Consider the following 20,177-nt stretch of genomic DNA (forward strand, 5'->3'; position numbering starts at 1 on the left):
GTGAGGGTGGCAGGCACCATGTGTGCCCCCGGTGAGCGGACGCGACTCTACCTGGTTGTTCCCACCTGGGTCTCCGGCTGGCAGTGTGTTTTCCTCATCACTGTGTGTGTGAACGGGGCCACACTCCCAACACGGGCCATGCTCCCATCACGGGCAGGCCTCCTGCGAGGCCCTGTCAGTGGTAACGTTAGTGTTAGGGTCTGACCTCTACTTCCCTGAGCCTAACACCGGTTTATGGACTTTGTCTAAGATTTATTTTTTTTGTATTTATTTGAAAGAGTTACAGACAGAGAGAGGGAGAGAGAGAGAGAGAGAGGTCTAACATCTTCGGGTTCACTCCCCACATGGCCATAACGGCTGGGCCAGGCTGGAGCCAGGAGCCGGGATCTTCCTCCAGGTCTCCCACGCGGGTGCAGGGGCCCAAGGACCCGGGCCATCCTCCACTGCTTTCCCAGGCCACAGCAGAGAGTGGGTAGGAAGTGGAGCAGCTGGGACTCAAACCGGCGCCCATGTGGGAAGCCGGTGTCACAGCTGGCGGCTTTGTCCCTACGCCACAGCGCCAGTCCCTCCTTTATTGCCAGTGGACGTTTTTCAATAAAACTAAACGTCCTTGAAACACACTTCCCTCCCGCCTGTGGACGGCTCTGTCTGTCTGCGGTCTCCATTAGTGACATGCTCTCGTCCCCGCCCTCAGCGACCCTGCTCGGAGCGCTGGCAGCGGCGCGGGGTGCAGAGCCCCTAACTGCAGGCGTTCACGCAGGGTGAGGGCTCTGAGGGCTCTGAGGGCCTGCGCAGTGCTCGCCTGCAGGGGCCAGGACTGACTCCGCGCAGACCGGGACGGGGCTGCGGGCCTGGAGGCGCCGCGGCGGGCAGCCGTCCTGGCTGGGCTCTGTTGTTGGAGCAGAGGCCGAGCCCGGGCACTCTACAAGGGAGACAGGTTCACGTGGCCCCCGGTCTGGAGGCTGGACGTCCACGAGGGGGCAGCCACCAGGGTCTCCACTGCATCTCTGCAGGAGAGGGATGGGCAGGGAGAGGGAGGAGGGGGGGGAGGGGCAGGCAGGCCAGTGTGGGAGGGGGAGGAAGGAGGGGGGAGGGGCTGGCAGGCCAGTGTGGGAGGGGAGGGAGGAGGAGAGGGGCAGGCAGGCCAGTGTGGGAGGGGGAGGGAGGAGGAGAGGGGCAGACAGGCCAGTGCGGGAGGGGGGATGGAGGGGGAGGGGGAGGGGCAGGCAGGCCAGTGTGGGAGGGGGAGGGAGGAGGAGAGGGGCCAGCAGGCCATGCGGGAGGGGGGATGGAGGGGGAGGGGGAGGAGGGGGAGGGGCTCAGATGCTTGGCAGCTGGGCCTGAGGCTGAAGCCAGGAGCCAGGGCTCCGCTCAGGGCCTCCGCGTGGGTGGTGGGTGGCAGGAGCTGTTTCCTGAGCCACCCCTGCTGCCTCCCCAGGTCTACACTGACAGGAAGCTGAGCTGCACCCAGGCCCTGGGATGACCTCTACGCTAAATGATGGCCCTGGCGGCCTGGCCTCCTCACAGCCCCCTCTCCTCCCGGCCCAACGCCTCCTTGAGGTGCCGCCACCCACAGCGGTGTGGGTGTCGGACAGACAGAGGCTGCCGCGCTCCCAGGAGCATCGCCCAGACCCTGCTTCCTCCTGTCCCGTGAATTCTGGGAACACTCCCTCCTGCCGGCCACTGTCACTTCCCAGGAGCTGGAGGAGTGAGGGGTGGGAGCAGGGGAGGGGGTGCAGGGGGGCTCTGCTGGGGGAGAGGGGACTCAAGGAGCCAGGGCTGCCCCTGCTGGGGTCAGGATGTGCACCCTGGAAGCCCCTCCCAGGCCACCTGGGCTCTGGGGCGGGGTCACCGTGACAGTTTTCCCGAGTCTGCTGAGCTCCGATCTGCTCCGGTCTCCTCCTCGCCGCCCATGAGGGAGGGGAGGCAGGGAGAGCTGACATGCCGAGCTCGGTCACAGCAAGTGACAGTGGGCGACCCTCTGAGCCCTTGGGCGGTGGGCTGGGCTCAGCGCCAGTGGGCTGCCTGCATTGTTCCTGGCCCCAAGGGCAGCTCCCCGGCTAGAAGGCTAGAAGGTGCAGCCCTGGTGGGGGTGGGAGATGAGTGATGCCCCAGTGTGGTGCGTCCCCCGCCCAGTACGCACTGCTGTGGGCACAGCCTTCATCGGCAACAAGGTCAGAGCAGGTGCGACCGGACCGCCCCCAGGGTCTCCCAGTCCTGCACAGTGGGGAATGCAAATCCGGGTGGGCTGTGGGGGGAGCAAGCTTTCTGCAGCTCCCTGCGGTTTCCCGAGGGCACTGACCCCACCGAGAGTGTCTGCCTCGGACCCCCTCCCCCGCCAATGCCCTCCCAAGGGTCCAGGAGCAAACACTGCCACGGGGAGGGGTGGGGTGGGGGTGGGGGCCCAACCCGGGGAGGGGGAGGCGGAGGGCACATTCCGTGCAGCAAAGGGCAGGAGGGAGGAGGAAGCAGTGGGGCAGGAGGCGAGCAACAGGACCGGCTCTGGCTCGCTCTGTGGCTCTTCCAACGTGGTTGGGGCCGGGCACTCCAGCCGTGACCTGGTGCCCTCCAGGGGCTCTGGAGCTCACAGCGGGGCTGAGGGATGGACGTACTGGGGGTCCAGCAGCTGGAGAGGGAGAATCGTGTTGTGGAAGGGGAGGAGGGGGAAGAGGAGGCACCAGCCTGGGCAGCAACTCAGTGTCCTGCTGTGTCTGTGTGCCCACGTGTCTGTGCCCACATGTCCTCTGTCCTGTGGTCCTCCCTCTGTGCTCACGTGTCCTCTCTCCCATGGTCCTCCCTCTGTGCCCACGTGTCCTCTGTCCCGTGGTCCTCCCTCTGTGCTCACGTGTCCTCTGTCCCGTGGTCCTCCCTCTGTGCCCACGTGTCCTCTGTCCCGTGGTCCTCCCTCTGTGCTCACGTGTCCTCTCTCCCATGGTCTCCCTCTGGGCCCATGTGTCCTTCTCCCGTGGTCTCCCTCTGTGCCCACGTGTCCTCTGTCCTGTGGTCCTCCCTCTGTGCCCACGTGTCCTCTGTCCCGTGGTCCTCCCTCTGTGCCCACATGTCCTCTCTCCCGTGGTCCTCCCTCTGTGCCCACATGTCCTCTGTCCCGTGGTCCTCCCTCTGTGCCCACGTGTCCTCTGTCCCGTGGTCCTCCCTCTGTGCTCACGTGTCCTCTCTCCCATGGCCTCCCTCTGGGCCCATGTGTCCTTCTCCCGTGGTCTCCCTCTGTGCCCACGTGTCCTCTGTCCTGTGGTCCTCCCTCTGTGCTCACGTGTCCTCTCTCCCATGGTCTCCCTCTGGGCCCACGTGTCCTCTGTCTTGTGGTCCTCCTTCTGCCCACGTGTCCTCTCTCCCGTGGTCTCCCTCTGTGCTCACATGTCCTCTGTCTCTGTCCCGTGGTCCTCCCTCTGTGCCTGTCCGTGTCCTCATCTCCTCTTCTCTAACAGACATCTGCCAGGTCAGGTCAGGGCCCACTTCCAGGGCTGCCGCCCAGGTGGCCTCTCCCCGTGGACCTGGCTCCCTGCCCGAAGCCAGAGGCAGTGCAGTGCGGAGTGCAGGGGTGTGGTATGTGTGTCCACATGTGTGTGCATGTGCGACTGTCATATGTACACGTGCCCGTGCATGTGTGCACACAAGCACGTGTGAACACAGGTCATGTTGGCGTGCCACACGTGTACCTATGTGAGTGTGTGCGTGTGCACGTGGGCTCTATGCAGCGTGGGGATGAGGGCCCAGCTGCGTGAGGGAGGCCTCGCCAGGGACCCGGCCGAGAGAAGCCAGGGCCGGCAGGGGTGAGGGGTGAGGGGAGCAGCGGCCGCCTGCGTTGGCTTCAGCAGGAAGTCCCCGGGCAGGCTGAGCTGGGTGCAGGTGGGGAGGGGGTTTATGGCCGGAAGTGAAGGAGTGGAGACGGAATTCACCAAGGGGGGTGGAGGCCGAGGACGTGGAACCGACGCACCACGGAATGTCCACGCGGCTCACGGTCAGGCCCCTGGCGGAGGCTCGCCACCGTCCCAGCGTGTGGGGAGGGGGCCCGAGGGGTCGCTCAGGCCAGCCTGGGTCAAAGCCTGACCGGGGGCCTCCTGGGGGTGAAAAGGCCACCCAGAACGTCCCCAGTGCCTGTCCCCAAAACAGAGGCAGGAAGGGCAGGGCAGGGCAGGGCGCTGCAGTGGAGTGACAGCCTCTGCTCCAATCAAATGGATGCTGCAGCCCCGCCTTCCCACGGACAGACTCCGGCCTCAGCCGGCCGTGTGGGCATTCGTGCGTCTGCCTCCCGGACACTGGCTCCCCCATACGCGGTTGCAGGCGTCCTGGCCACTCCCACACCAGGCCCTGTCTCCACCACCCCCTCCCCGCCCTGCACGGGAGGCTGCAGGCGTCCCGTCGCCCCCAGGGACCACACCGCCCCCCACCCCCGAGCCGGGCGGCTGCCCCCAGGGACACAGCGCAGCAGAGAACAAGCCAGGCCCGATTTCTGTATAAGAATATATTATCTAAAAGACAGTTCAAAAATAAAAATTCTGTACAGCGTCGTGAGTTCCTGTGGTTCTATCAGGGGACAGCACGGTTCTGGAAGCCGCAGGCGGGAGGCACCCAGAGCTCCGCCCCCCGCCCGGCCCGGGGGCTCCCCGAGCTCCTGGGCCTCCGGATCCCGCTGTCCTCAGGCTCGGTCTGCTGGGGAAAGGAGAGCCTGGGTCGGCTTTGACTGGACTGGGCATGCGTGGGCTCACACCCAGACCACGGCACAGGCGGCGCCCAGGACACGCCAGGGACCCCGGACAGGCACTGTGGAACCACAGCGACTCCTCCAGACCCCACGGGGCTGGCTGCCTGGCTGTGGTCACGACGCCCACGTCCCAGCTCCCTGCTGTGCGCACCCGGAGCCAGTGCAGGTGGCACAGGTGGCCAGGGCCCTGCCACATGCCGGGGACACCTGGATCGGGTTCCCAACTCCTGGCTTAGCCTAGCCTTGGCCGTTTGGGCATCTGGGGCGTGAACCCTGTTCGGGGCTCTTGCCTGTCTCTCGAATAAATAAACACAAGCCAAAAAATGATCTGACTTAGAAATGAAATGCTGGCACGCCCTCGCTTGTGTGGTTGCTAAGACAACCCTGGGGGTGGGCGGGCCAGGGTGAGGGGGCAAACCCCGCCCGGCTACAGGTGCTTCAGCCGAGCTGTTCCCGGCCGGCACCCCGCGGTCACTTCTGCTGTGAACTGGGGGCGCCCCCTTCCCTCGGCCCGAGCGCCACCTCCACATGGAGCAAACACACAGGACCACACGTGGGGCTGGCTGCCCCCTCGCCTGCCTACCCTTCCCCCACTCCACTGGGGCCCTGGCGTCTGGCAGGGCGGGGGGCGGTGAAGGCAGGGGACGCTGGGAGGGGGTTGCTGTCACTCAGCGCTTCCCACCTTCGCTTTTGTGCACCTCCCTGCTCTTCTGTGTGGATCGTTCTGTGCTCCCAGATGTCAAACTCTCCGTCCTCTCCGGTCCCTAGGAGGGAGCAGAGAGGCTGCGTCGGTCCCAGGGAGCCAGTGGGGCCACTGAGATGCCTGTGCCCACACACATACACGCATCATACATGTACACGCACACACCATACACGCATATGGTACACACACACCACACACATACACACATCATACACGTACACACATACACTATACATACATTGTACACGCACACACCACACTCAATACACACACCATACATACACACACCACACACACATACATACCACAGTCATACATGCGTACACACCACACACACATACCACATCATACATGCACACACACATCATACACACAACATACATTGTACACACACCCTTACACATGCCCACACACACATAATACATACCACACAGTACACATCATACCCCCCCCCCCCACACCCATACACACAGCCTGCACACACACCCCTACACACACCCACACACACAGGTGCCTGCCAGGCCCTGCCTCTGCAGCCCAGGGCCCCACCTGCGAGCTGCTCATGAGAGCTGGGCCTGTGTGGCTGTCCCCAATGGCCGGGTCTCGCCTGGTGCCTGGACCCGGAGCTCAGGCGCTCCACTGGCTGCAGCCGGCACAGCCGCAGGGGCCTGGCTTGGGCTCGGCCTCTCCTGTCCGTTGGGGGCAGGGTGGCAGCACCCCGAGTCGGGGCAGCAGGCTGTAGGATCTCTCCTGGCCAGCCCTGGCTCCCGGGACAGCTGGGAGGGCCGGGACCGTGCTGCTGCGGGGAGACCCCTGCTGCGGGGAGACCCCTGCCGAGGGGAGACCCTTGTCCTGGGGAGACCCCCTGCCGAGGGGAGACCCTCTGCCAAGGGGAGACCCCTGCCGAGGGGAGACCCTTGTCCTGGGGAGACCCCTGCCGAGGGGAGACCCTTGTCCTGGGGAGACCCCTGCCGAGGGGAGACCCCCTGCTGTGGGGAGACCTCCCTGCCGTGGAGAGACCCCTGCCATGGGGAGACCCCCCTGTTGTGGGGAGACCCCCTGCTGTGGGGAGACCCCTGGTCCTGGGGAGACCCCCTGCTGTGGGGAGACCTCCCCAGGTCCTGGGGAGACCCCTGGTCCTAGGGAGACCCCCTGCTGTGGGGAGACCCCCCCCCGCTCATTTCCAACCCCACCCCCGTTTCTCCTGCTCTTGGCCTCTGGGCCTTCCCAAGGCCTCTCTGACCTGGCAGACACCTGACTGCTAAGCACTTATTGGGCGCCCACTGCATGCCTGGCCTTGGGTGCAGCTGGGGGAGACAAGCCCGACACAGGGGCCAGGAAACCAGCTCAGGGCCAGCAGGATGCTGAGGGCAGCCAGGGCCCAGTACCTGGGGGGGGGCAGTAGACGTGGGCCTGGGGTCTCAGCTCGGACACGTTTCAGGCATGGGCAGTGAGATCACCCGGGCAAGGCCAGACCTGGGACAAGGTGTGAGGGGCGGGGCCTGTGTGGGCGGGGCCACTGGCGTCTGTGGGGCACCTGGCAGGCCTTGGGCGGGAGATTCGCACACACTGGGTTCTGACAGCCAGGGCGGCTCGTGGGCTCTGAGCCTGGGAACCTGCCTTTTCTGGAAGCCACACGGCTTCTCTGCAAACGGGGAGGGGGGACCAGCTGCCGTGTATGTGGGTGGCCGCCGTGTCCCTGTCCAGAGGCCACTCCCGAGTGACTCGGAGGCTTTGTGGTGGACGGGTTTGTACCCCCACCCCGGCCTCCGGGGCTGCTGGCCCCTCCCCTGCCCGCAGTGCCGGCGCCCTTTCCCCGCACCCCCCCACCTCCCCCCTGCCGTGCCGCGCACCCCCCCACACCTCCCCCCTGCCGTGCCGCGCACCTCGCCCGTGGCGTCGTCTCTCCGCTTCAGCTCCTCGTAGCGATCCCTGGACTCCCGCAGCGGCTGCAGCATGAGCTCCTCCACCACGGGGAAGAGCTGTGGACCCACGGGCGTCAGGCCTGGGCCTTCAGGGCCATCCACGGTGGCCAGCGCACCCCCAGGGACCCTCGTGCCCCCACCTCATTTGTGTCTCCTGCGCCCCTTGCTCTCACTGGGCCCTGCCCCTCCCTCACGGGTCCCTCCCACGCCTGAGAGCAGGTGGAGGATGTGGGGGTCCAGGAGGGGCTGGAGGAGGATCCTGGGAGCTGGGAGCCACAGAGGCAGGGGGAGGGGCCAGGAGGCTCTGCAGCCTTGGCCTGGCTCAGAGAGGGGAGGCCTGGGGCCGAGTCTGTTTTGTGCACCGGGGTGGGGGTTGTCTGGAGGTGAGGGTCTTGGGCAGGTGCCCCAGGCAGCTCTGGGCACTGGAGGGGGTGGGGGTGATGTGGGAAGGGGCAAGGCTGGGGGTGGGTGAACAAGACGGGACCTTGAGCCTGGGGTTAACGGCTGGGGGTGCCCATCCGGGGGCAGAGGACCCAGCCTGGTGGCCAGGGCTGCAGAGGGAGGGGCCAGGAGTGTGGGGGGCAGGGCAGGGCCGCAGGGGCAGGGGGGAAACAGCTCTGAGGCCACAGTGGGAGCAGGCTTCTGAGCCTGTGTGTGTGTCCATGTGTGCCTGCTCATGTGTCCACGTGTGCCTGCACATGTGTCATGTGTGCCTGCGCATGTATCACATGCATGAACATGTGTGTCCATGTGTGCTCGCACATGTGTCATGTGTGCCCGCACATGCAAGCACGGATGTGCATGTCTCACTGCTGTGTCGCCTCACCTTGGTCACCATTTCGAACATGGGGATCAGGACAAACTTGATGAACCCAATCTGGGCTGTGGCTTTGGTCACTTTCTCTCGGTCCATGAACGGGGCTACAGGGAGCCCCTCCGACTTCTCGCGGTCGCTCTGGGGGAGGCGGAAGATGGCACATCAGAGACAGGGACACCCCCGGACCCAGACCCGAGAGCAGGGAGCACCACTGGTCTTGGAGGAGGCCCCAAACCAGCTGGGCAGCCGGCTACCAACCGAGCCACCGCCACACCGCCGGCAACCAGCTCAGCCATGGCCACACCGCCGGCAATCACAGGGACAGAGAGGCAGGCAGAGAGAAGTCCTCCATCTACTCCTTCACTCCCCAAAAGCCCACCACAGCTGCAGCTGGGCCAGGCCGAAGCCAGGAGCCTGGAGCCCCACCCAGGTGTCCCACATGGGGGCAGGGGCCTGAGGACTTGAGCCATCGCCACCGCCTCCCAGGGTGTGCGTCAGCAGGAAACTAGATGGGTAGCAAGTGGAGCAGGGACTCCGACCTGGGACGCAGGCAGCGCCTGCGCAGCCGCCGCTGAACCACAATCCGGTCCCTGCCGGGCGCGCTGCCAGGAGTTGCCCGGGACAGAACCCCAGCCAGCGCCGAGCCCCGCCGCTCTGTCTCAGCCTTGGAGCGGAGCGGACAGCTGGGTGTTCCCAGCCCGGTCTCTCTCCCGGCCCCGCCGCTCAGTTCTTGCTGGTTGATGTCTAAGCCTGACAAGTCGGCCCCGGGAACCAGCGGCCCCAAGGAGGCTGCCGTGCGCCTGAACCACATCGGCTCTTCAGCATGTGCGAGGGCTCTCCGGAGCTGGCCCGTCCCCGCCGCTGGCTCCTGCGGACACGGCCCCGATCCCTGTGGCTCTCACCTGCATGAAGTACTCCTCCAACAGGCAGTCCACCCACGGCTCGGCGGCTTCCATGGGTCGCACCTCGTTCGAGACGTCACAGCACTTTATCAGGATCATCTTCAGCTGGAGGTTAGAGGAGGGGGGCGGTGCCCTGCGTCAGGGGCTCGTCAGGGCCCTGGGCGGCGGGGACCGAGCTCTGCCAACTTTAGGGAGGACGCGCTCCAGCGAGGGCACCTGGGTCTCAGCCTCACCCGGGGGCGGGGGGAGGGGGCACCCTGCACCCCAAAGCAGCCGATTCAAGCTACTCTGCATATAAACTATAAACTGCAAATCCCAGAAACAGCTTCCTGGTTGCTGGGGATACAGGAAGGCAGAGAGAGAGAGAGAGAGAGCGAGCGAGCCAGGGACAGCATCGGCTGAAGGCACAGGTTCAAACAGGGAGCTAGGGAGACACCTGCCAAGCCGACGGCTACAGGGCCCAGGTGCTGAGGGAGGAGCAGACCCTCCTGTGAGAGCTCACTGGGCGCCTGCCTCGGCCCCTCTGCCTGAACACAGGGGCGGAAGCCAAGCCGGGCCCTGTTGGTCGCTGGGTGTCCATCGGGCAGAACCCAACTCTGCAGGCCGTTGGAGGAAGCCCTGGCTCCGCCCTCGGCTCCTGGACCTGGTGCGTTTGCTGGGTGGTCGGGTGTGTGTGGCGGGGACGTCTGGGCTTGTACTGCAGGTGCCCCTGCTATGTGGCTCAGTGCGCTCCTCCTGGGCCCTGGCCGGGCAGGGGCCCTCCGTCTGGCCTTCCTGGCCTCCCGGGCCCCAGCAACGGCCCCCGCGGTACCGCTCCGGGTCCGGCTGCCCCCTCTTGGGAGCCCTCCCTAGATGGTGGACTTCCTCGTCTTTCCTGGAGGCTGGGTGCCCTCTGAGCCTGGCAGGGGCGGGCGGCCACGTGTACTTCAGCAAGTTCACAGCTCAGGCCGTGGGGCCGGCCAAAGCGTCCCCCTGGACCCAGCCCAGTAATGGCCTGCAGCCTGGCCCTGCAGGGCTGGCATCCTGGCCGGCCCTGGGACCCCTGACCTCCCCGTCCAGGGCTGATCACGTGTCAGGTGGCCTCGAGGGTGGCCCTGGAGCTGCCTGTGGCCTCCCGTGGGAGGGGGATGTGGTTTGGCCGAGGGCGGCTCTGGCTCCAAGTCCCTGCAGGAGAGCAGACCTGCACTGGCCCGACCTGCCTCTGCCACGGCTTCTTCGCTCTCCTCGGTGAGGGGCTCGCTCAGACTACGCGGGATCTGAAAAAGCTGCCCTTAGCCTCTTCGGGCCTCTGGGCTGCACCATGGGCCCCCGGGCTGCACCACGGCCCCGGGCGCCACTGCTGGTCACGCCCCCACCTGCTGCCCTCTGTCTCCTCCGCAGGCCCCGCCTCCCGCCCTGCCCGTCCCCACTCCTCCTCGTCTAGACCTTCTGCCCGCCCTGGACCACAGGGACGCCGGCCACCTGCCGCTGCTGTCTCACGGCAAGGTCTCGAATGCCAACCGAGGGCTCGGACCCTGAGCCAGCTCCACGCTGCTGTGACCCCTGTGCCTGAAGCCCCGCCCCTCGCCAGGCCTGATCCTGTCACCTTTGGCCACCCTCCCTGCGGAGGTGTCTGTGTCTCACAAGGAGCACGGGGCGTGCCCTTGGCCAAGACCCAACCCCACCAGCTTCCTCTGGAGGCCCCGGAACTTCCTCCTGCTTCTCTCCCCAGAAAGGCAGACCCCGGGAAGGTCAGCTGTGAGGTCCCCTTCCCCTCTGGCCACGCAGTCCTGAAACGCAGGCTGGCTGGGGCGGGGGTCCTGCCGGGTCCCTGGGGGCTGGCCCTTGGCGGTTCCTGTTCTGGGGGCTGTGCCTTCGTGGGAGAGGCCTGACTTCCACCCAGGTGCCCCCACCCCACCCCCCCCCCCCGCAGGTCAGAAGGGGGCGGGGCATGGGAGGAGCTCCCCAGCCCCAGGGCAGCTGTGCAGGGCAGGCCCCGCCGAGGGCTTTGCTGGAGGAGCAGGGGCCCTGGAAGCCGCGTCGGCGCGGCCACTCACCAGCGTCGTGTGCTCCTCGTTCCTGTAGTCGAAGTCCTCCAGCTTCTCTCTGAAGGCATCCACAATCTCGGCGTGCCGCGCCATGTCCGTGGCCAAGATCAAGGTGATCATGCCCTGGGCGGGGAGAGCAAAGCGCTGACTCGGGCTCCACGCCGAGGCCTGGGGTCCCTGTTCCCCCAGATGACAGCTGGGGCTGGGCCAGGGCCGGGGCCGGGGCCAGGATCTGGGAACTCAAGCCAGGTCTCCACGCGCGTGGCAGGGACCCGACATGGGAGCCCTCACCACTGCCTCCCAGGGCTGCGTCAGCAGGGACAGGAGCCTGGAGCCGGAGCTGGGACCCGGGCCTGGGCACTCTGCAGTGGGAGTCCTAACCGTTAGCCCAGACGCCGCCCCAGCCCCCAGCCCAGCGCTCACAGGGCACCAGGAGGCAGCCGACCTCACCCCGCTACAGCTGCACCCAGGCTGCGCGCCTGCCACTGGGTGCGGTGCCCTCACGCCACAGGCCTGGCCCCGTAACTGGCTGGGCTTGGCTGTGCGGCCGACATCTCCCCTCGATGCAGCAACCCAGGCCCACGAGGGCACTCAGACATTCTGGAAGAATCTGTGGCACCTGCTTCCACGTCCCGGAACCTGGTGGAGCCCTGTGTGTGGTCTGTCCCCAGCTCTTGGGGGGGGGGGGCGGCCAGTAACTGGCCTCCCAGGGGTCTTCCCTATTATCTAACTGCACATGACATGCGTGTGCACACGGCTTGGGAGTGAGTGAAGTCTCAACACAGCGACACCCTTAATGATTTGTAAAATGAGAAAGCAATGAGTTTTTTTAAAATATAAATAGGGCCGGCGCTGTGGTATAGCAGGTAATGTCACTGCCTGCAATGCTGACATTCTACATGGGTGCCGGTTCAAGTCCCGGCTGCTCCACTTCCCATCCAGCTCCCTGCTAATGCACCTGGGAAAGCAGCGGAGGATGGCTGAGTGCCTGACTGCTGGCTTCAGCCTGGCCCAGCTCCAGCCGCTGTGGCCACTTGGGCAGTGAACCCGTGGATGGAAGACCTCTCTCTCTGCCTCTCTGTAACTCTTTCAAATAAATAAATAGATCTCTAAAAAATAAATAACTCACTGCCTTGTCAGCCAAACATTGGCTCAGGAAAAGCAGCATTAATTTGAAACCATGAGCACCCATCCCTCCCTCCACCTGCCCCCCCCCCCCCCCCTCCATCCCACGGTATCTACAGAGCACAGCTCTGCATCGGCTGTGCTGTTCTCTGTTTCCAAAACAAGAAGCCCCAAGTATCACACAAAATCCGCATCAGGAATTTAGGGATCCCAGATGTGTACGGGGGGGGGGTGCCTCATTTCACTTTGAATTCAGCAATTTGGGTAAAGATTTACTTGTGTTATTAATGATCTATTCAGCTATCCCTCAAAATCCTCAAAGCCAAAAATCTTTGTAAACTACTGGGGCGACTACACCCCAAAAATCTCATCTTAAAATCGGTGGGGCACCTGACACAGGAGCTCTGTGGTGGAGGATCCCACATGGGGGGGTGGCCCTCCACGACGGCCCCCTGGGGTGCTGACCCCCCCCCCCTGTGAGTGCACCTGCTCTGATGCTCCAGGCCCCGGGCGGTGGCGGGGGGCGGCTCCCAACAGGAAGTCGGCTCCCTCACAGCGCTGGAGGCCCAGCGTCCACACTGAGGGCAGAGGCAGGGCCGTGCCACATCATGTAGTCTTGTCCCCCCCTTGTCTCTGTCCCTCCCTCGGACACCTGCCTGGGCCTCAGGGGGTCTCTGGAGACCTAAGGGTGTGCGCCAAGACGACTTTCCAAGTACACCCCACTCCTCCTCTCCCGGGGTCACCCCGAGACCTCCTCCCCCACAAATGCCCGAGGGTGCAGCGTGGAGCCGAGGCTCAGCGGGCAGCCCCTCTGCATGGGGGGCGCTGTTTCTGATGGGCCGGAAGTGCCACAGAGGAGATGCCCGCATGGGGTGGCGGCCAGCTCTGGGGGGCTGGGGACAGCACGCGTGTCTGTCCAGGGACTGCTCGCCCGCGGGAGCACTATCTGACCTCGTCAAGCCTCAGTTTCCCCAGCGGCAAAGAGGACAAAGGGCTGGCCACGAGAGAAGCCACGTGCGGGCTGCTCTAAGAGGCCATAGGGGGGGCCGGAGCTGTGGCACAGCGGGTAAAGCTGCTGCCTGCAGTGCCAGCATCCCATGTGGGTGCCAGTTCTAGTCTCGGCTGCTCCACTTCCGATCCAGCTCTGCTGTGGCCTGGGAAAGCAGTGGAAGATGGCCCAAGTGCTTGGGTTCCTGCACCTAGCATGGGAGACCTGAGGAAGCTCCTGGCTCCTGGTTTCAGATCGGCACAGCTCCAGCCATTGCAGCCATCTGGGGAGTGAACCAGTGAGTGGAAGACCTCTCTCTCTCTCTTTCCCTCTCTCTCTCTCTGTGTAACTCTTTCAAATAAATAAATAAATAAATCTTTAAAAAAAAACCAAAAAGGCCATGAGTGCAGGTCGGTAGGACAGTGTGTCTGGGCTCCATTCCTGGGGCTCCACGCAGAGCCCTGGGGTAGGGGGACAGGCAGGTTCCCAGCATCCTCGCGGGAGTTGCTCTGTCCAGGAGCCCATGGGAGCGCGGCCCGGCCCGCGCACCTGTCTGAGCTGCTTGTAGCCGTCGGGCGGCAGGTTGCAGAAGATGTTGCACTCGGGCCGAGCGAGGATCCGGAAGGCCACGGCGCAGTGGTGGTTCTCGAGTGGCGAGATGTCGTTGTAGCGGACGGCCAGCTCCGTGCGGGCGTTGATCTGGTACCTACAGCGGGGAGGCGGCGGGGGAGGCTCAGGCCAGAGCCGGACGGCAGCACTGGGGGCCCCTCCGCTGGCTCCCCTGCACTCAGCTGCTCCTGGGCCTGGGCGGCGCCCCCACGTCCTCTCAGTCCTGCCCGACAGGGGCCGCTTGTGACCCCCGTGTCGGAAGTTAGCATGGCCTCTTGCAGAAGTGGGGCAGAAGTCCAGGGGGAGCAGGAGGGAGCAGGGGGCACCATGGGGACAGGGACTCGGGCCCCGACAACCCCTGCTCGGGCTCTCAGCACAGCTGATGCCCGCGAGGGACGCAGCCTCCGGCCCCACGGCCAGCGAATCGGTGGCTGATACAGGCTGGAGGCCGGCCGTGTCCTGAGGGGCTCAGTCCGCCCCCCAGATCTCCAAGGACCCCTCCCCAGGTCTGCTCATCTGTAGCCCCTGGCCTCACCTCACTCCCGCCGGGGGCTGCCCCAGGAGGAGGGAGCCGTGGGGCAGGGTGTGCGTGTGGGGCGTATGTACCGTGGGAGCAGGATTGTACACGTGTGTGTGTCTGCGTGTGTCACTCAGGTACAGGCAAAGCCTCCTGCTTCATGGAGACGGGAGGTGCCGTGTACCTACTGAGCCTGGACCCCAGGCCAGCGCCCTACCATGCTGGTGGCCCTGACGGCTTGTGCTAGGGGAGGCCTGGAGCCCAGGACAAAGTCCTAGGGAGGCAGCCGAGGGCTGAGCGGCCGGGGCCCCCGAGAGGTAGCACGCACGTGTTGTTGTAGCCCGGGTGGTCCAGGTCGTGGCAGATGGCCGCTGTCAGCAGGGTCAGGATATCCAGCGGCGGGAACTTCTCCTGGGCAGGGAAGAGTGCAAGTTTTAACCGCTTCACCCAGCCGCTGGCATGGGGAGCGGGGGCACGGGCTCGCCACAGCCCCTCCTGGCCACCCAGCCCATGGGGCAGGCGGTGGGGTCCCCGGGGCTCAGTTAACCGCGAGGGGCTTCACCCATGGGCGCATAGCAATGGGGGTCCCTGGCAGAGGGAGGAGCAGCCGGGACCCCCAGCCTCTGCTGTCCTGTGGAACAGGTGCAGCCCCCGCCCCAGGCCTGGGGGCGGTGTGGGGGCGGGACCCACCTGGAGCCGGCAGAGCCAGACCATGCTGTACATCATCTGTGCCACGCAGAAGCAGTGCCGGAAGTTGTGGAAGGGGTTGTTCCTGTAGTTGTCATGCACACAGAGCTGCGGGGCCCAGAGACCCGCTGACCGCCCGGCCGAGAGACTGGTTGACCGCCCGGCCCAGAGAGACCAGCTGACCGCCCGGCCAGAGCCACCAGCTGACCGCCTGGCCCAGAGTGACCAGCTGACTGCCCGGGCCCAGAGCGACCAGCTGACCACCCAGGCCGAGAGACCGGCTGACTGCCCGGGGCCCAGAGTGACAGCTGACCGCCGGGCCAAGAGACCGGTTGACCGCCCAGGCTGAGAGACCGGCTGACCGCCCGGCCCAGAGCGACCAGCTGACCGCCGGGCCCAGAGCGACCAGCTGACCGCCCAGCCCAGAGCAACCAGCTGACTGCCCGGGCCTGCAGGTGCACGGTCCACCCTGTGGGCTCACGCACTGGCTCAGACACACCTGCACCGCCGTGAAGGCACCCTGCACGCCCACCCTGCACACTCACACCGCACACTCGCACTCGCACCTCGCACGCCCCTCACTTGCGGCCCCCACACTCGCACACTCCATCTCCACGTGCTCACAGCCGCCCGCTGTTCTAGACCAAGCGGCCGCCCCGGTCCTCCCGGGCTCTCCCTGTTTCCCCCGCGTTGGGCCGGGGGCTCCGGGACAAAGGGCGCCGTGCACAAGGACAGACAGGCCGTGTCCTGGCCACCTCGCAGGCAACGCCGCCCCCTCGGAGAGCAGCCCGGGCACTCACCAGCCACCTGCGCAGCGTGATGGGGTTGATGCTGAAGTCCCTGACGAGGCCCAGGTCATGGAACATGTGCTCCAGGCAGCTCAGCATCTGCGGGAGGCCGGGGGTCAGCAGCCCGCAGGCGTGGCCTGGGGAACACGGCCAGGCAACCTGGGGAGCGTGGCAGGCCTGGTCCACGGCCGGGGGCGTGGCATGCCTGGTCCACGGCTGGGGGCGTGGCAGGCCTGGTCCACAGGCTGGCGAGCTCTCCCCCTTCCCGGTCCCCCCAAGTGTGGAACCTGAGCGGCGAGACCTGGGGGGAGGGGCCTAGACAGGGCGTGGGGGCTCGAGAGAGCGGCCGGGTCCCCTGGGCAGGAGGGGCAGAGACTGGGCAGGACGGGCCCCACTCCGAATGACCACACCAAACACGGCTGTACCCATTTCTACACGGTGAAACCAGCTCAGGGGAGCGCAGGGGTCCAGGGGCACAGCTCCGAGGCTGGGGGTGGGTGGGAGGGGCTCATGTTACTGCAGCGTGGGGGTGGGTCTCTGTGGCGACTCCCCCCTTCTAATCCTTACCCCACTGCCCTCTGCTACACACGGCCCGGCCCAGGCTGAGGCAGACTCTGTTTTCAACCCCGAAGAGAATTTTGATCGTGGCTGATGGTTTAAACATAACCCAGGGCTTCGGTGCTAACTGGGCTAAGGCTGGGGGTAGGAGACGAAGCGACTTGAACGAAGCCGGTCTTGGACAGAGGGAGCTGGGCAGCCCCTGGGGGCACGTGGCAGAATGTGCTCTGCCCAGGCCACACACCTGAGCCTGCCCTGTGTCCTCCCCCTGCTGCCGGCCACCTGCCGGGGCGGTGGGCTGTCCCTGAGGGGGCCTGGCCTCCCGACCGCCTCACCTCTGCACGCTGTGCACCGAGCCACGGCCCCTGCGGAGCAGGCCGACGGCGAGACACAAGCCGAGCCCAGTGTCCCAAGGACTTCTGCATCGTAGCAACCCGGAAGCTGCTGAGCTAGCAAGTGTCCCGGGAGAGGCAGCCCCACGGGCGGCCGCCCTGCCACCTTAACCAACCGGGCTCGCTTCTGTCTGCTTAGCATTGTGGCTGCCGCTACCGTCAGCCCCCGAACTCGCACCACAGGCCTGAAAGGGGCTTAGGAGGAGAGGAGCCAGGTGGTGCCGTCCTCCCTCCTGGGCCTGTGTCACGGACACCCCAGCAGAGGGGCTCCCAGCCCGCCTGGCTGCCGGTGCTCGCTCCTCCTGGCCTGCCTGGTGATCGCCCTGCCCCGCATCGCCTCCCCCTCCCTGCCCCCAATGGCTCTGTTGGCTCAGTTCACTCCCGGTGTTCTTCAGAGAACCTGCATGCACTCTTGGTCTGACCCCCATGTCCAGCGTTGAAGCTGGGGCCCCAGGGGCCTTGAACGTGACCACGTCAGTGAGGCCCCTAGGAGGGCCTGATCCCGGGACACAGATGCGCAGCTGACCCCGTGAGTGCCCACAAGCCAGGGAGAGGCCACAGGAGGACAGGAACGCTGCTCCGTCCCGATGCCCCGGGAGCAGAGAATTCCGTGGTATCAAAGACTCCACCTGCACACAGGGTCCCGTGTGGGAGCCGGGATGTACAAAGCTTGTTGAGCGCACACACACACGCATCTCCCTAGAGAGGCAGCTCAGGTGCAGGGCACAGGTGTCCAGGGAGCCCCTCACACAGCAGCTGTCCGACAGCAGGTCCCGGCCTGAGGATGGGAGGGCCGGCTCCCACGCCCTGCTCTGCTGCTGCTCGGCCACCCAGCCCGGGGCCTCGATGCGGAGAGCTGCTGGTCCCCCACCATCCTGGATGCTGGCCCTCGGGACTGGGCGTCCGCTGTCTGGTCAGCCTCACCCCCGCCCCGGCAGCCCAATGCCGCTCACGGCAATCCGAGGGCTGACACGTTCCCTGTGGGATCAGAGTCAGGGGTGAGGACGGTCGGCAGATGGAACCATCTGGTGTGGCTTCCACGGCAAAGGCGGTGGCACCTGCTCCGGGCTCGCAGCCCTGAGCCCCGGTGAGCGCCTGAGTGTGGGCCGGGCAGCTGCAGATGCCGTGCTGGGCCCTGGGCCGAGTGGGCTGCGTGATGGAGACCGTGGGGGACCTACAGCCCCAGGAAGGGGCCCTAACAGTCAGGGGGACGGGGGCGGGGAGCGGCTGGGCGCTGGGCAGAGCTGTGGGCCGTGAGCTGCCCCTCGAGGCTGGGTGGGTCCCAGGTGTGTCTCCACCGTCTGCACTCATGCATCCGATGTCCTGGCTTCTCCAGCTTTGCTGGCCCCGCGTGGCACCTCACCATGGGCAGCGAGGTCCTTCCTGGGGGCACTGGGAGCCCTCAGCAGGCCCCCTGGGGAGAAGCCCCCCAGAAGCCGAGTGCCCCTGCAGGGAGCCGTCGGCCACCACCCAGGGGACATAGAGGCCGCTTTGCTGCTGTGGCCATGCGGCTCCTCCCACCTTGGCTGGTATTCAAGGCTATGGCCACACACAGTGCTGTGCTGGGGGTGGGGGTGGAGGGGCTCCATGGTCAAGGGCGGCAGGAATGACCACCAGGGCCTTTTCCATGCAGGGCCGTCCACCAGAGGCCCCAGCTGCTCTTCCTCCCAGCAGGCTGAGGTAAAAATGACTTTGAGGACTGGGATTTTTCTAGAAGTGGCACTGGCCAACCTGCAGGAGGCAGGAGCCCGAGCCCCTGGCCGTTGATGGGGGTACGATGGACCCCCAGCGGGAGCAGCCAGGTCGAGTGGTTCTGCCGCTTCTCTGTGAAGCTCCACCCCTCGCCGGCCACGGCAGCCTGCCGGGGTTCGCTGAGGTCCAGCCCCACGGGTGGCCGCTCGTGGCTCTCTGCTCGTGGCCTTTGCTTTGCTGGGCGGCACTGCCAGGGCTTCTGGCACCAGGGGTGGGGTGTGGCACGTGTGTACAGCAGTGTGCTCAGGGCACTCCCGGGCCCCGCACGGCAGCCCCGCGTCACCAACGCCCTGCTTCCTGCCGTCTGCGCCGCGGCTGTGACCTTGGCGGAGGAGCAGGTGCCCGGCTCTGCCTTTCCGAGTCACGGCCGACCCGGGCGGGTCCCTCAGGCTTTGGCTGAAGGCAGCTGGGCCTGGTGCCGGTGTGTAGACCTTTTCCTCTCCGTGGGTTTGGAAAGAAAGGGCCGGCGCGGCTGCTCTCAGATGGTGACACTAAGCGAGCTCCATCTAAGCACCGGGGAAGAGCTGAGGATCACCTCGGGGCGCACGCGTCCCTGCTGCCACTGTCTGGGGTGCTGTGCCTGGCAGAGGCCCCCCATGGAGGCCTGGCTGGCTCCGCAGCCGGGGTGCTGTCTCTGTGCCCCTGCAGCTGCAGCAGAAGCCGGCCCCCTCCTCGGAGTCAGAAACCTGAGAAGCCGGGGGTTTGTCCCTGCAGGGAAGGCACGGAGAGAAGCAGCAGGGGCCCTGGTGCCGCCCGCTTACCTCGCTGGGCTCCCAGAGCCAGACGTCGAAGGTGGGCCTACGCAGGGCGTCCACAGTCTCCGGGGACAGCAGGTACTGGAAGGAAAGGGGCTGCCGTGAGCCGGGACCCAGGCCTGTGCCCCCACACCCTCCCCTCTTCCTCCTCGCTTCCCCTCACCATGCCTGCACCCATGGGACACCCGGATGGAGCTGCAGGCTCCTGCTTCTGCCTGGCCCAGCCCTGGCCACGGCGGCCGTTTGGGGAGTGACCAGCGGATGGACGATCTCCCAGTGTCTGTCTCTCCCTTGTTCTAACCTTGCCTTTCAGATAAAATGAAACAAATCTTGAAAACATGTACATAACTCTGCAGCCAGAGACAACAGTTAAGCTGCCCACAGACAACAGCTCAACAAGCCTCAGACAGGAGGCACCAGGTAATCAAGTCGGGGAGAGGAATCCTCCCGGTGCAAATTCAAGCATTAGCGAAGAGGCTGCCGGGAACCCCAGCCTGTGCTGTGACCTCACACCGGCACCTGCTGACCTCACACCGGGGGCTGGCTCCACCAATCACCAGCGTTGGGTCACACTGTCGGCAGGAATGAAGGCTACTGCTGGCTCACTCCCCAGACGGCTGCAACACCCAGGAACTCCACCCCCATCTCCCACACGGGTGCAGGGGCTCAAGGACTTGGGCCAGCTTCCGCTGCCCTCCCAGGCCACAGCAGGGAGCTGGATAGGAAATGGAGCAGCCAGGACTTGAGCCAGTGCCCATATGGGATGCCGGCACTGCAGGCGGCGGCTTAACCTGCTGTGCCACCACACTGGCCCTGGAAGGCCACGCTTCCGACAGGGGGCAGTGCAGCGTTTGCTGTTCAGAGCGCGCCAGGTCCTTTCGTTCTGTGGAAAGCAGCTGACGTGGACTG

General features: G+C 65.8%; 1 protein-coding gene across 1 annotated transcript in view; it reads right to left on the reverse strand.

Moving 5' to 3' along the window:
• Window positions 1-4,587: 4,587 nt before the first annotated feature.
• PDE9A (phosphodiesterase 9A) overlaps window positions 4,588-20,177 on the reverse strand; it is an 81,338-nt gene continuing 65,748 nt past the window's right edge. The window contains exons 9-19 of the mRNA XM_062175137.1: window positions 19,275-19,349; window positions 15,824-15,910; window positions 15,027-15,131; window positions 14,665-14,747; window positions 13,760-13,916; window positions 11,107-11,220; window positions 9,071-9,175; window positions 8,178-8,306; window positions 7,313-7,408; window positions 5,406-5,487; window positions 4,588-4,668 (exon numbers count right to left, since the gene is read on the reverse strand). Coding sequence (XP_062031121.1) covers window positions 4,658-4,668; window positions 5,406-5,487; window positions 7,313-7,408; window positions 8,178-8,306; window positions 9,071-9,175; window positions 11,107-11,220; window positions 13,760-13,916; window positions 14,665-14,747; window positions 15,027-15,131; window positions 15,824-15,910; window positions 19,275-19,349 — 1,044 coding nt within the window. The 3' untranslated portion in view covers window positions 4,588-4,657. The remainder of the gene's footprint in view (window positions 4,669-5,405; window positions 5,488-7,312; window positions 7,409-8,177; window positions 8,307-9,070; window positions 9,176-11,106; window positions 11,221-13,759; window positions 13,917-14,664; window positions 14,748-15,026; window positions 15,132-15,823; window positions 15,911-19,274; window positions 19,350-20,177) is intronic.

The sequence above is a fragment of the Lepus europaeus genome, chromosome 2, assembly GCF_033115175.1.
Source record: "Lepus europaeus isolate LE1 chromosome 2, mLepTim1.pri, whole genome shotgun sequence".
NCBI classification, from domain to species: Eukaryota; Metazoa; Chordata; class Mammalia; order Lagomorpha; family Leporidae; genus Lepus; species Lepus europaeus.